This window comes from Onychostoma macrolepis, chromosome 13 (genome assembly GCF_012432095.1).
Source record: "Onychostoma macrolepis isolate SWU-2019 chromosome 13, ASM1243209v1, whole genome shotgun sequence".
NCBI classification, from domain to species: domain Eukaryota; kingdom Metazoa; phylum Chordata; class Actinopteri; order Cypriniformes; family Cyprinidae; genus Onychostoma; species Onychostoma macrolepis.
In genome coordinates this window covers 30448494-30464020 of record NC_081167.1, presented here as the reverse complement: position 1 = coordinate 30464020, position 15527 = coordinate 30448494, and the positions used below count along the sequence as shown (strand labels likewise).

The 15527-nt window shown below is 33.7% G+C and overlaps 1 protein-coding gene across 7 annotated transcripts in view; it reads left to right on the top strand.

Moving 5' to 3' along the window:
• Positions 1 to 14762, top strand: part of blnk (B cell linker) — a 28285-nt gene extending 13523 nt beyond the window's left edge. Inside the window, exons 4-25 of one of the 7 annotated variants that reach the window (XM_058796298.1) lie at positions 993 to 1058; positions 2187 to 2243; positions 2954 to 3000; positions 3242 to 3282; positions 4341 to 4470; positions 6196 to 6299; positions 6383 to 6455; positions 6558 to 6611; positions 6706 to 6731; positions 7241 to 7263; positions 7633 to 7692; positions 7798 to 7828; positions 8061 to 8106; positions 8188 to 8260; positions 8354 to 8381; positions 8467 to 8497; positions 10112 to 10202; positions 10308 to 10339; positions 10474 to 10523; positions 10737 to 10820; positions 12007 to 12162; positions 14101 to 14762. In XM_058796298.1, coding sequence (XP_058652281.1) covers positions 993 to 1058; positions 2187 to 2243; positions 2954 to 3000; positions 3242 to 3282; positions 4341 to 4470; positions 6196 to 6299; positions 6383 to 6455; positions 6558 to 6611; positions 6706 to 6731; positions 7241 to 7263; positions 7633 to 7692; positions 7798 to 7828; positions 8061 to 8106; positions 8188 to 8260; positions 8354 to 8381; positions 8467 to 8497; positions 10112 to 10202; positions 10308 to 10339; positions 10474 to 10523; positions 10737 to 10820; positions 12007 to 12162; positions 14101 to 14217 — 1420 coding nt within the window. In that variant the 3' untranslated portion in view covers positions 14218 to 14762. Of the gene's footprint in view, positions 1 to 992; positions 1059 to 2186; positions 2244 to 2953; positions 3001 to 3241; positions 3283 to 4340; positions 4471 to 6195; positions 6300 to 6382; positions 6456 to 6557; positions 6612 to 6705; positions 6732 to 7240; positions 7264 to 7629; positions 7693 to 7797; positions 7829 to 8057; positions 8107 to 8187; positions 8261 to 8353; positions 8382 to 8466; positions 8498 to 10111; positions 10203 to 10307; positions 10340 to 10473; positions 10524 to 10736; positions 10821 to 12006; positions 12163 to 14100 lie in introns of all 7 variants that reach the window. The other 6 variants (XM_058796297.1, XM_058796296.1, XM_058796295.1 and 3 more) reach the window with 6 other exon arrangements.
• The last annotated feature ends 765 nt before the right edge of the window (positions 14763 to 15527 follow it).

The following is a 15527-nucleotide window of genomic DNA, read 5'->3' as shown; positions in this document are numbered from 1 at the left end:
GTATGTTTTGTTTTTTTATCTGCATCTCTCAAAACTAAATGTAAGCTTTTGAAATGTCACTGAAATCATTATTTACAAAAAGTAAAACCATTGAAGATAAGTGTTCTTAGTTTGTTTTTGTTTTGTAAATTTGTGATGAAACCGACTGCTGCTCGTTGTGGCCAGGACACTCCTGTGAAAGACATTTTTAATATCAGCGAGGCTATCAATGAAGGTCAATGAACGGCTCGTATCCATTGATCTTGAAGTTAGTGAGTGGTTTAAGCTGGAATTGTGTTGAGTTTCTGTGCGGCGGTGAGGAATGTAATTATATTCATTATGTGTGTCGGTCACCTCTGTCTCTAGACGTTGGCAGCTCAGACGCTGTCTGTCAGAAGCAGTTCACTGTGTCTGATAAGCTGTTAAAACCCAGGCTTCACGCTTCAACAGAGACTTACAGAACATCTGAGAGCTTCACGAAATACCATCTATCTTACCATTTAAAACTAAGTGTTTTTTTTTTTTTAAAGAAATTAATACTTTTCTTCCGGAAGGATGCATTAAATTAATCAAAAGTGACAGTAAAGACATTTATGATGTTATGAAAGATTCCCGTTTCAAATAAATGCGGTTCTTTTGAACTTTCTATTCATCTGTGAATCCTGAAAAATAAAATGAATCACGGTTTCCACAAAAATATTGTGCAGCACAACTGTTTTCAACATTGATAATAATCAGAAATGTTTCTCGAGCAGCAAATCAGCATATTAGAATGATTTCTGAAGATCATGTGACGCTGAAGACTGGAGTAATGATGCTGAAAATTCAGCTGCGCATCACAGAAATAAATTATATTTTAACTGATATTCACATTGAAAACAGATATTTTAAATTGTAATAATATTTCAGAATTTTTTACTGTATTTTTGATCAAATAAATCCAGCCTTCTTTCTATTAACTTTTCCAACCAAACTTTTCACGTGCTTTTATTAACCCGTGTTTTGATTTTCAGGCAGCTCCAAAAAATCGTTCAAGACATAAAAAAGAACGACGACAGCCTTTTCAACAGACTAAAAAGGTGTGTTACATTCTGCATACATCTTCATTAATTAAAACATAACAGAAGAAGAGAAAAGTAATTTTATGAGTTTAAGACATGAAAACAGACGCAAGGAAACATCTGGTGACTGTCCTCAAACACATTTCCTCTCACTTCCTCTATTCATACAGAGGAATAGTCCCAAAAAGGCCATTAGGTGTGGCATGCACGACAGAAACGATGTGAAAATTACAACAAAAGCAAGCACTTGTTATTAATGAAGGAACACCTGCTGTGTAAAAACATTCATAAATGCATGTGTTCATTATAATAACACGAAAACCCAAAAACGGTTTTAGCTCATTCATGCTAACAAATGTAATTATTTGTGGTGTTTGCCAAGTCAAGTATCACTGATACTATTGTTCATGCATACGGTTTAGGGGTTTTTCTAAAACTCAATATGGAACTCAAGTGCATTTTTGTTCCACGCCATTTGTGCTCCAGACATCAGTGATTGCTCAAATCATGCGGTTTGTTGACAAAAGGTGTGCTGGTACTTTACCTAAGAAACTGAAGTTCTGCCCTGCATATTCATTTGCAAAAAAGGCCTAATATTGCCTAATTTGATGATGCAAGAGTATAAAATATCAATAATAACTTTCCATTATGTAGTTTTTTTCTTTTTTTTTTTCAACAAAATAACAATGAAGATTTTGTAAATTATACATATACATATATATATATATATATATATATATATGTGTGTGTGTGTGTGTGTGTTTAATGCATTCATCAAAATAACAAGCAGTCGAATGTCAAAAGTTCAAAATGCATCATTTCATTTACCATCTTCAAAGGGTAAAAAGCAGATATCGTCATGCATGTGAAAAATGACTGAAATTTGAACAAATGATACAATTTGTACAAATGGTTGTCAAAAGCAGAACTGCAACAAAACATATTTAGTGTTTTACAGAATTATAGAAAGTGTGACATTCTTGATGTGCAAAACAGACACTATTTTTGGAATCAGCATCCAAAATTAGTAAAAAACAAAAAGTGTTGGATTTCATTCAGCAGATTTGATGCAGGTTGATGCTGTTTATCAATACAAATTGTCAATACAGTTGTTTTTCCATTTATTAATTTTTCCATTTATTCAAGGTTTCAGACTGAACAAACAGCTAATATTCTCAAAACTGGGAGAAATACGCTGGACCGGTATGATCAAAGTGTCACTGTGTTTCTGTTGTGAATCCTGTTGATTGATGCTTCAGATCTTTAAAACCAAGCATGTGTGTCTTTATCCGTTTACCTGCACGTGTCTGCTTAAAAAAAAAACTTATGAGTCATTTTCGGCTTTTTTTTAATTTTATTAAATTTTGTTAATAAATTTGATTTATTTGATTATTTAACATATTAATTCAATTGATTTTTAATTTAATTATTTAATGATTTAATTTCATTTTTGATTGTTTAAATTAAATTAATTTATTGAATTATTTATTTGAATTTTGTTTATTTAAAGATTTAATTATTTAAAAAATATATATATATCATTTCATTTTAAGCAAATGATCTTGCTTAAAAGCTTTATGAAAGCTCTTATCAGGAGCAACGTAACAGCCTTTAAGGGTTCTGCTTTGATTCTCTCTGTCTGTGTGTGAAGAAATAGCACCAGACGCCCACCGTAACGTCTACAAGAGCTTTGTGGTGTCTTTGGAAAGACTTGCTATAATCTGGCCTTTAACTTTAACAACCGTCTCATTATTCTGTGTTTTTGCTTTCGTATGTTGTAGATGACATGCAATTATGCGCTTAAACGTTGCTGACAAATGAAACTCAGCATACTATCACTAATCCACAATGTGCTGAAACCAACAGAAATGAAGAACCTCCTGTATTTACGGTTGCTTTTGTTTTTGTTTCAGGATAAAGAAGAAAAGACCTCCGAAAGTACCAGTACGAGACTATCAAGGCAAGTTCAAGTCTCTGAACTAGAAAGTGAATGTGCAGTTGAAAAATGTGCACTTATTTTTACTTGATCGGATCCTTTAGCTGATGTGACTCAGTGCAGTCGGGGGGATTTTCAGGATATTTATGGACCGTCAAAACACAATTATATCATTCTAAGTGCAGGACAAATGTTGTGTTCTCACTAATCACATGTCAAGTATTTTCAGCTACAGACCTCATGATCATGTTGTGTCACTTTTTAGGCGAAGCTCCGGATTCTGAGAGAGACTCTGATTCAGATTTTGTAAGTGCCTTAGTCTACTTCAGTAAAAGACATTCGCAGCTTACCTACAGGAGAACTTTTGCAAATGTAACGCTCAATTAATGTAACATAAGTAATAATTTAATGCAGAGTGCAATAACTGCATAGCCCATGTGCATGCAAATCAATATGCTACCTCAAACTAACACATTTCACTAATTTAAATTCCACAATATTTGTTAAAAACATATAATATAAAAATGTATACAATTTTATATTAAAAACAAAATTTGGAGTGCTGTCAAACTATTAATCGCGATTAATCGCATACAAAATAAAAGTTTTTGTTTGCATAATATGTGTGTGTTCTGTGTATATTTATTATGTATATATGAATACACACACATACAGTATATGTTTTGAAAATATTTGCATGTATTTACGTCTATATTTATATTCGTATAATTTATATTATATATAAATATATTTAATATAAAAAAAAATTCTGAAATATATACATGCATGTGCGTGTATTTATATATGCATAATAATAAACATACACAGAACACATACAGTACATATAGTAAACAAAAACTTTTGACAGCACTAATTAATATATATTAATAAAAACTAACTAATTGCCAAGGAAACATTTAAGTTCATCTGATGTACTACAATAACTAAAAGTGAAAATAAAAGTTAATAAAAACAATATAGACATATAAAAAACAAAAATATAAAAAGTAAAATTAAAACTTAAAACAGAAACTGTAAATTAAAATGAAAAGGTTAAAAATAAAAAAATATCAAAAGAATTATTAATATTATTAATATTAATTAATACTATAATTTCAGTGATTCTAAAATAGCACTGTCATGTACATCCAATTCAATCAAATCTTAAGTTACACATTTATTTGAAACAAGCAATGCCTGCTGACGTCAAAGATGTTAGAGATTCATCTAAGCTTTAAGAAAACGTTTTCAAAATGAATGAGCAAAAACGTGTCCCAGCTATACAGATTTTAACTGATGTAAAAGCATGAAATATAAAGAGACAGGAAATGCATCGATCACATATACGTCTTTAAATATAACAGGACAGCGATACGTACGAGGACCCTCAGGGCGATCATGACGACAACTACGAACCTCCGCCGAGGCTTGAAGGACACATGAAGGCCTTTACGGTCAGCCAGTCCATCACCAACCCCAGAGGAGAGTATGTGGGTGAGGATCACGCTTTATGTATCAGAATCAGTCAAAACTGACTCCGTTTACTTTCCGAATTGTTATGGTCATAAGTCGTATGTTATTGTTAAAACTCATGCATTTGAATGGCAATTACTGTTCAGATGGTAATTGTTTCTCATGGGGCCATAAGGTCATTTAAACATTTACAGGAGCTAGTCAGTGATCCACACCATCCGCATAAAGACTCCCAGCAGAAGTCTTTTTAAATCCTTTTTAACCACTGCTAAGCACCGTACACTAATTGTTGTGCTTCACGGTAATGCACACGCATTTTAAATATGGACAATAAATATTTAAGAATTAAGAAATATAACTGAAATGCTGGAAAATGTTCACAAGAATAATGTTACCTCACCATTCCACTGAGTGGGAGCTGTTAAGAAGAAAATAAAAAGAACAAAATTACATACATTTTTTTAAATGGGCCATTGTTATGCTATGCAATAAATGTACATACATACATTTAATCATTTTTATTCATTTAAAAAAATGGGGAAAGGATTTTTTTCATTTTTTTTCTCTAAAATGGATGGATGTCTTTTTAAAAATGTAGAAATTAGCAGAAATAAGTTTAAGGCAAAAAGGTAAACATTGACTAGTAAAATGATTAGTTGTGCAAGCCTTTAATTTAAATAAATGTATATAATAAATATTTGACAAATTTATTGCATGCCATAATAACGGCCCATTTAAAAATATTTGTGACTTTGTTTTCTTTCTTTTTTTTCTTTTTAAAAGCTCCCACTTACTGTAGTGGACTGGTGATGTAATATTATATATGCAAATATTTTCCAGCATTTCAGTAAAAAAGTGTCCATATTTAAAATGTGGATGGTAGAGGTTAAAAACTCAGAGATGTGGAATTCTATATAGACATATTTATTAAAAAAAACACTAAAAGATTAAAATGTAAAAAATAAAAATGAAAACAGAAAATAACTTTAAAAAGGACAACAAAAATGTAAAAAATAAAAACTGAAAATGTAAAAATAAAAATTAAAAATGTGAATAAAAAAAAATTTGCCAAACGACTTTTGGATTGATCCATTCTTGTAAACTCAGAGGTGTGGATTCATATGCAATTGAATTAGCACACAAACTATAAGTGTTTGCCCAAATTTGGCTGTGAATCTTTCCGCAAATGATGCGAGAAAAACACTGACGTTCTGGATTCAGATGGTAATAAAATCACTGACAAACTCCTGTAAATGAGAAACAATGTATACATAGAAACACAAAAAGGGCTTTATTGTGAATGATTCACCGGTGCACTTTATTTCAAAGAAAACTAAATGTCTACATGTCTACATTCAGCTGATGTCACTCCTATTTTCATAATCCAGTCGATTCCTGATTGAACATTAAGTTTTGTCCAACATTTTTCGCTCTCAAACTCATCATATAAAGAAAAATGGGTAGCACTGACTCAACTTTAAAACTCATAATTTCTTCACCCACGTCTTTCCAAACCTGTATGAGTTTTTCCGTCGAACACAAAAGGGTTTTTTTGGAGCATAAAAGCCTCTGGTCACTATATGGACTATATAATTTCTTCAAAACTGCTCTTTTTGTGTTCAGCAGAATAAAAAATGTGAACAAAATGAAGTGGAATAAGTGATGACATAAGCCTAAAAGGTTCAGTTCGACAAAAGGAAAGTTGTGTTAAGTAGCATGTAAAACCAGACTTTCTGTGCCTTGCAGACAGCTGTCGTGGTCGACCGGCAAAACCAAACCATCCTTTCCATACGCAACAGAGGCACAAACCCCCACGACCGACCCACCGCAGCCTGGCAGAGGAAGATGATGTAATAACGGCTTGTACTGTTATCTCACAATTTCATTTAGCGCACAATAAACTCCTGATACTAAAACACTCTCCTCCGTTCAGGGCGATTACATTGAGCCGGAGGGCGAGGCGGATGATGATAATTACATTGACCCCACTGTGAAAACACTATCAAGTAAGATGACAGAGGAAGGCGTTTATTTTGTTGCACACTGAATTATTAATATAACTGTAATGGGTATATCAAGTGCTAATGGTGCGTGATGTCTGTTTATAGAGCCGACGATTAACAGAGCAGTCAAACCTGCTCATGCTCATGTAAACAGTCCGGGTGAGAGGTTCACGAGATTATTTCAAGAAATGCACAGTTTCATAAGATTTTTTTGATCAAACATTTAATGCACGCTAATTCTTTTTTCTTTTAGATTTCTATGAGGTTCCTGATCTGAAGGTGAGCTGAAATATTAAGAGCTTTGTCCACATCACTGATGTGATATTCAGATCAATCAGATCAAAATTATAATAATAATAATAGTTTTATTTTGCAAGAAACGTCTCTCATTAGATTCTTGTAATACAATAATGGAAATCATGATTTTAACACAATTATTATTATTTTTGAAGTTAAAATCAGCATAAATTAGAGGTTGTACAACATCATGCATAATACAATAATATTTTTTATATTTATAATACTATTTTATTTTTTTTATTTTATAATAACACATATATATATATATATATATATATATATATATATATATATATTAAATTTTACATTTATTTTTACTTTTTAAAATGTATTTTTATTTTATATTGTTTATTTTTATAATTTTGGCATGAAATTTGACCTGGACTAGTAGTACAGCAAATAACATCATGCATTATATATAATGTTCATTTATAGACTGTTCATTTGCTTTATAACTGCTCTGACAAAATGCTTGTGTTTAATTATAGGAGAATTCTCAGTCTAAGACAAGGTAACACTAACCCTCCTTTTTCTAGATTATTTTATTACACACATTGATCTTTAACATAATTAGGTTGAACTCAGTTTTCTTTAGCAGTAATTAATTACAGCACTAATAATATTCAATATGGATAAAAACATGCCACTTTGACTTAATTTAAGTCAAGAGACTAGAATAATTACAGGTTAAAATGTACACAACTACATTTGGTCAAACGTACGGTAACAGTGTTAATATGACTTCTTTTTTTTAAAGAGCAACAACAGCTCTTAATGATTCAGTCCTGCACTTCCTCGTGTCCTTTGTTACTGAGACACACATCACATGTTTCTCTGTTCTGTTGTTCTCTTTGAAAAAAAATGTTCTTTTGATCAGCAGGAGTAACATGACTCTACAACCCAACAACACACATACGGCGCCACCTAAAGCCAGTCCACGGTATTACACAACCATTATTACCTGACAACAATTACAAACCACTAGATTAGCTCTGCATTCACCACTTTTGACTATTTAAGTTTTAAATGTTTTATCTATTCACAGAATGAATTTCAGAAGGCCAACAATAACTCCAGTGAGTATTGATGATTTTTTTATTACTTTATATACATATATACACACACACACATTTTTTTTTTTGGTTTTGTTTTGGTTTTTTATAAGAACATAAAAAACGTGGTGCAAATGTACAACATGTAGGCTACATGTGATTAGCATGTAAATAAGCAACCTATATGTACATAACAGTGTAAATGCATGTTTTGAATGGAGAAAATTATGATGGTCTATGTGTGTGTTTTAAGCAGGAACCACAGTCAGAGGACGAGTACGAGGTGTGTGACGCAGACGACAGTGAGTATCAGTCACAAACCAGACCTGAACAAATGAATGCATGAAAAAGCATGTATGTAACATGTGTCTGACTGTCATTAGGTGTCAATGATGGGCCAGAGGACACCACAGAGGCCCGGAGACCATCAATGCCCACACCGCGACCTAGAGACATGTAAGTGAATCCCTTAAACACTGAACGATAATAAATCAATCTGCCATAATATCAGATTCACTATCTAACAGTTCATTACTGCTGATCTTTCAGGAAGAAACCTAATCCTGCTTTGACACCGGTATGGACTCGTTTATTTGATCTAATCTGTACTATTTAATGGTAAATCAAAACATTCAGTGACAAATACTTGTCCATTTTTGCAGAAACCAAACATTGCTCACAGAGACAGTGAAGGTAACTATCAAAATCACTGCAAAAGAACAGAAAAAGCAATGGCTATGTTCAGAACAGACTAGCATACGGCTTACAGCATTATATATGGTGCATACTGCACTATTTTAAATAGTAAGATGCAAAACAGAAAGCATTATGCTGCAATAAATGTTTCAAGCAGTTTGTTTCAAGCAGTTACGACACTGTGGTCATGTGACCTCATTACATTGCATTTGTAATTCAGCAAGAGATCATTAATGATCTCCTAAATAAATCTAAGTTAAACAACGTCTTTAAAAAAAAAGGGCATATTTTGTGGAATACTGCATTGCAAAACTGCAATTTGGCGGATTCATCCGATTATAAAGAAAATCAGCATTCCACGCAAATAAAAACTACACTACTGGTCAAACTGATGCTGTATTCCACAAATTAAGCTCTGTTTAATAATGCACAATTTGCATTATGGATGCATACAGAAAAATAAAATACTGCATGTTTCTGATGCAGAACTCCACAAAGCTAATGTGCAATTTGGCAGATCTATGCATGCACGCAGAAAACTATTGTACTGCACAAATATTCCACAAAGTAAGCTCCATTTCATAAGCCACAATTTGGCTGATCCATGCATGCATACAGAAAATTTGCATATACTGTACGTTTCCGATGCAGTTTTCAGCAAAGTAAGTTCTGATTGATAATGCACAAAAATGCCAAATTTGTCAGGTCCATGCATGCATGCGTAGAGAAAATTAGCATGCTGCACGATTCTGATGCAGTATTCCAGCACAAGCTGGCAGATCCATGCATGAACCCATACAGAAAATGGGAATACTGCACATTTCTGATGCAGTATTCCACAAATTAAGCTGTTTTATAATGCACAATTTGGCAGATCAATGCATGCACGCATACAGAAAAGTAGCATAGTGCACAAATAAAATCTACACTGCATTTGGTTAAACTGATGCATTATTCCATAAATTAAATTAAGTGTTAAAGGGGTGGTTTACTGCTTTTTTTCTTTGCTTGATTGTGTTTATGGGGTGCAATATAACATGTCTTCGTGTTTCGTTTGTTAAAAAACGCCTTATTTTTCATATATTTCACCTTTATTGTAAGCTGCTTTCTCCTCTGTCATTTGAACGACCGGTTGACTTCCTGATTCTCTGAAACCACTCCCTCAGAAACAGGCGATGGGCTCAGATTGGTTAGTTGGGAAGTATCTCGTTGTAGTCCTATATGAGTCGTTTTTGTAGGCATTAAACTTCCTGATTTTTAAAAGACGTTGAACTTTCAGCGCAGCAACTTTGCAGATACTGTTCATGCACCAACAGCAACATTACACACTATTTAAAATGAAAAAAGTGAAATCGCAGTAAACCACCCCTTTAAATGCACAATTCCACAGACAAATTAAGCTGTTGCAGCTCCATACATGCATGCATACAGAAAATTAGCATACTGCTCAAGTAGTACTAGTATGGTAATAGGCTATTCTGAACATAGCCAGTGACTTAGATGTGGCAGACATGAGAGTTTCCTGCACATTTATAAAGAGCAATTTTGACCTTGTATTGTTTTAGAGTAGATTAAAGTCGCCTATTAACAACTGCATGATCTCTGTTACAGCCACATCTATTAAAACAACACCAGTAACTATATCACGAAGCCCACCGGACACCATGCAGAGCCCGTCGCCAACAGGGTTCCATCGAGCCAAGTAAAAAAAAACATTTTAAAAAGAGTTTCATTTTCTCCCGTATGCATAAACTATTCTAATTTCATAAACAAAAGGACTAAACTACAGTCTCCTTTTCTGCTATAGGATGCCTCTGCCTCGACAGCTTCCCTCCCAAAGTACGATTCAAGCTTTTTCAGTTTGCAATAGACACATTTATATGTATAAAGCCGATATAAATATCAACACTTTCTGACAGCCTTGATGAAGTTTTGTTTTCTAGCTGTTGATTAATATTGTTTTATTTCCACAGGCAGAGGAACGTTGCCTTCAGACAGCAGATCAGCTAGAGATACTGAAGAGGTGATTGCAATTACTGACTTCCCTTTAAATGCATTTACTTCTTTATGTATATGTTTTCATTTTTTTCATTTTGTAGGGTTTGGCTCTGAGAGAAAATGAAAAAGGCCCCTGATGTTTGTGTGTCTCAGTTCACAGCATAACTACTATAATCAAGAACATCCCAGCATGCACTTACACTGTCTGTCAGTCTAACTGTCCTGTTCTCTCACACAGGAAGCTGGTGTGTATAAAAAGGTTTGGTACGCCAGCAGCTGTGACCGCAAGACAGCAGAGGACGCTCTCATACGCTCATCTAAGGCACGTCAGACCTGCACAAAATAACCCAAAACTATGCTGAATGACACTGCATTATAAATACCAGCAAGAGCAAGGGGCAGACAGGACTATTACTGTTAACTAAAACCATTAAAAAAAACATGTTCAGTACTTGAAATAAAATAAATGTTAACTGAAATAAAACAAAATATTAAAACAAAAAATAAATAAATAACTTGTTTTATTTGAGCTAGCTGGATGTGGCATATTAAATAACAAAGTAAAAAAAAATAATAAAAAATAAAAACTATATTGGCATATGTATGTGTGTGTAAAAACATAACTTTAACTAGAATTAAAATGAATACAGAAAATAAAAATAGAAACTAATTCAAATATATGTACATATATACAGTGCATTCAGAAAGTATTCAGACCCCTCCTCGCTTTTTTCAATTTTGTTATGTTGCAGCCTGATACTACAATTGTTTACATTCATATTTTTTTCTCATTAATCTACACTCGGTACCTCATAATGACAAAGTGAAAACAGAATTTTAGAAATGTCTGTAAATTTATTAAAAAGAAAAAACTGAAATATCACATTTACATAAGTATTCAGCCCCTCTGCAACAACACTTGAAATTTAGCTCAGGTGCCTCCCATTTCTCTTAATCACTGAGATGTTTCTACACCTTTATCGGAGTCCACCTGTGGTAAATTAAATTGATTGGACATGATTTGGAAAGGCACACACCTCATATAAGGGCCTGTTTACACCTGGTCACTTCATGCATTTTCTCTGATCAGATAGCTATCTGATTGAGAAAAGACCAGGTGTAAATGCCTTCCGAGACGCAGTTAAATCCGATCGCTCAAACCACTTCAGGAGGTGGTCTGGACCGCATTCTAGACCAGCCGCATTCTTTTGGAAAAAAAGCATTAACCTAAAATAGAAAGTCTCTTTGGTCAAAAAAGGTTCCCTACCCGTGCTTTACAACATCACCAGATAATTACTGGCTTCTGTCTCATTGCTAAAATAGTCAAATGTAGCTGAAATAGTAGTGCATGGTGCTTGCAACGCCAAGTTTATGGGTTAAATTTCCAGGGAATGCATGAGCTGATAAAACACTTTTAAAAAGCATAAAAATGCAGAAATGTAAAAATATCAGTCTATTTCTATTTGGGATGCAATGCTTATGTGCCTCTTTGTGTGATTTGATTTCAGGACGGCTCTTTTCTGCTCAGGAAGAGCTCTGGTGTGGACGCGCAGCAGCCGTACACACTGGTGGTGTTTTACAACAGCCGAGTTTACAACATCCCTGTCCGGTACATCACTTCCACCAAACAGTATGCTTTGGGGAAAGAAAAACAAGGAGAGGAGGTAAAAACCTCATGGAGTATTTGGACACTTAATTCATATTTAAAAATGAAAATGTTGTCATTACTTGCTCATCCTCATGTCAATCTAAACTCAATATTTTTATTAATGCACTCATACCACTCAGGTAATGTGACTTGAGTGTCAAAATACATTCTGATGTCTATGGAAGCTTATTTCCGCCACAGAATAAAATAAATAAAAAAGGTAACACTGATTTTTATATATTTTTTTTTATTTATTTTTTTTTTTTCTCAGAATTCTGAATTTACATTCTGTTCAATTCCGTTTTTGTTTTCACCAAAGAATAAAAAAAAGTTATTGCAACTTTATATCTTACATTTCTGACTTTTTCCACACAATTGTAAGTTGATATCTTAATTAAACTACTTTTTTCTTGGAACTGAAATGGAAAAAAGTCAGAATTGTGAGATAAATTCAGATTTTAGAGAGAAAAGCCTGAACTGTGAGATATAAACTAGGGGTGTCCGATATTTATCTGCAATTAATTTCTTTTTTTTTTTTCAATATACAAGCTTACATTATCAAGTATGTCTCTCGCTTTGCAGAAAAACAAACAAAAACACGTTTGAGAGTCCAAAAGCATTCACTGCATAATAAAGCCTATTAGAATGCAGTTAAAATGCCCCAATAATTCAACTTATGAAAGAAAAAAAAAACAAATACCTGTAGAGGTTTTTGTTTTTCATATTTGTATTAAAAATAATTTTATAAAAAAATTAAAATAGCAATTTTATACCACAGTTAAACAAACAACAATTTAATATTGAGTGATGTACATTTTTAGAAACAATATTGTCTGGGTGTTTTTTTTTTTTCCGCCAAAGATAGTTCCAAACAAACTTTTGTGACTCTGTTTTTAAGCAAATCATTTGAGTCAACGATTCAATTATCCATTCATAAATACAGTAAATTAATCAGCCGTTTTGAATGAATCTCTCAAATGAATGATTCAATGAATCAGTCATTAAGACAGGGCCTTGCTGCCACCTGCTGGCGGTTTAAGTGTCACATTTATTTATCCATGATGACAGGCCTAAACCAGACAAGGTACTTAGCAAAATGTTGTTTAAAGGGTTAGTTCACCCAAAAATTACAATTCTGGTATTAATTACTCACCCCGTTCCAAACTTGAACTCGTCTTCGGAACACAAATTAAGATATTTTTGGTGAAATCCGAGAGATCCTCCAGACAGCAAGGATTCTACCACGATCAAGGCTCAGAAACATAGCAAGCACATCGGTAAAATAACCCATGTGACATCAGGGGTTCAACCGTAATTTTTAAATCTTTTTGTGCACAAAAAACAAAAATAACAACTTTATTCAACAATTGTTCTCCTCCTCGTCCCGTATGCTGTGGCGTGCTGCCATTGTGGAGAATATCACGACGCATGCATCTGCTTCTGCATCATGTAAACAATGCATGTGCATGGTGCCGCTGCTTACATTGAACATGCACATGCGTCAGCTATTTTATCAATGTCCTTGCTACGTTTCTGGACCTTGATCATAGTAATAATATCCTCGCTGTCTATGGAGGGTCAGAGAGCTCTCGGATTTTATCAAAAATATCTTAATTTGTGTTCTGAAGATGAACAAAAGTCTTATGGGTTTGGAACGACATGAGGTGAGTAATTAATGACAGAATTTTCATTTTTGGGTGAACTATCCCTTTAATTATCATTATAAAAATTTTAAAAAATCCCAATAAATATGGAGATATTATTATTTTTATCAATATTGCACACCCCTAATATAAACTCATTATTGCAAGGGGGGAAAAAAAACAAAAACAATTATGAGATAATAATAAAAAAAAAAAAGTATTTTCATTCCATAGAAAAAAACAAGCTTCCATAGGTATCCCTGCATGAGGTGAAAAAATGTCAGTCACTAAACTATCCTCTCTCTCTCTAGCGTTTCAGCAGCGTCTCTGATATCATTGAGAACCACCAGAAGAATCCTCTAGTGCTGGTCGACACTCAAAGCAACACCAAGGACTCCACCAAACTCAGACATGCAGTCAAGCCATGAGGCAGCCTTTGAAGCAGCGTGAAGACGCTTTGGAGACATTCATGACAAATATAACTGCATTGAGCGGGTGCTGACATTCATTCAACTGTGTGATAGTTTCACATCTTACCTTGACAGAGGATGGAAACAGATCTACGCTTGCAAAGCTGGGACTTGCTGCTACTTTTATAACTTATTTAGCTGAATGGCCGTTCTTGCGTTTGAAAACAGCAGCGAGACGCACTATTTTTATTTGACGCGCGCGCGCAACTGTGTGTTGCGCTTTTAAAAATACAGCGCAGGAGGACGCGTTTTGTGCAAGCTGTCCCGAAAAACAGAAAACAGCAATGTTGGATAAAGATACGCAAATATGGTACAGCTGTACAGTTTATATATGTTAATGGGTGTATGAATCGTTGTATAAACTCATCTGTTTTACCTAACATGAGGTGTGAGTAAACAACAAAAAAAATTAATAAATGACTTTTTTTAATTAAAGTGGTTGTTTTGTGTATTTTACGTAAAATTATAACGATATGCATTGTACAATCCTAAATAGCTGCTCAAGGGGAATATTATTTGTCATGTGGGTGCTGTAAATATATACAATGGTGGCCAAAATAATTAAAACACTAGTATTTTCAGCAGCTAAAAAATGGTTTTAAGTCAGTTATTTCTATCTTTTGCTGTAGTGTGTCAGTAGGAAATATCAGTTTACATTTCCAAACATTCATTTTGCCATTAATTGTAATAATCCAGTGAGATTTTTGAGATCTGATCTGATCATCATCAGTCTGTCTGGAGTGACATGAAGAAACAGAACAAACTGAGACAGACTCGATCCAGAAGAACTGTGTCTCAAGACGCTTCAAGAAAGTTTCAGGACAAAAGGTGCGACTAAAATCAAATGTTTCACTTGGTAAATCCTGCATTTAAGCTTGAATGACACTTCCTTAACTAATTAAACATTGATTAGGTATAAGCCAAACCCCTTTCCAAGTAATACTGTGAGTGAAATGATTCCAGTATGAATAAACCTTTGTGTATTACCCTGGTGTTACAAAAATCTTTCAGTGCGCAAAAAACTAACATAAGTAAAAAGAAAACCATTTTAACTAAAGAAAAAGTGATTTGTTTATATAATGCCAAATTTACACTGCAAAGGTGGCACAGAAGTGCTTCTGAAGTGGCATTTATGTGTCTTTACATGAACCATTTAATGCTCCTCTGAGGTGGCATAAATGCATTTACACAGCAATTATAGCTTTGAGGCTGAGGTGGGTCAGAGCAGGCATAATTTAGTCTGAATTCACTTTGAATTTTGAGCAGGC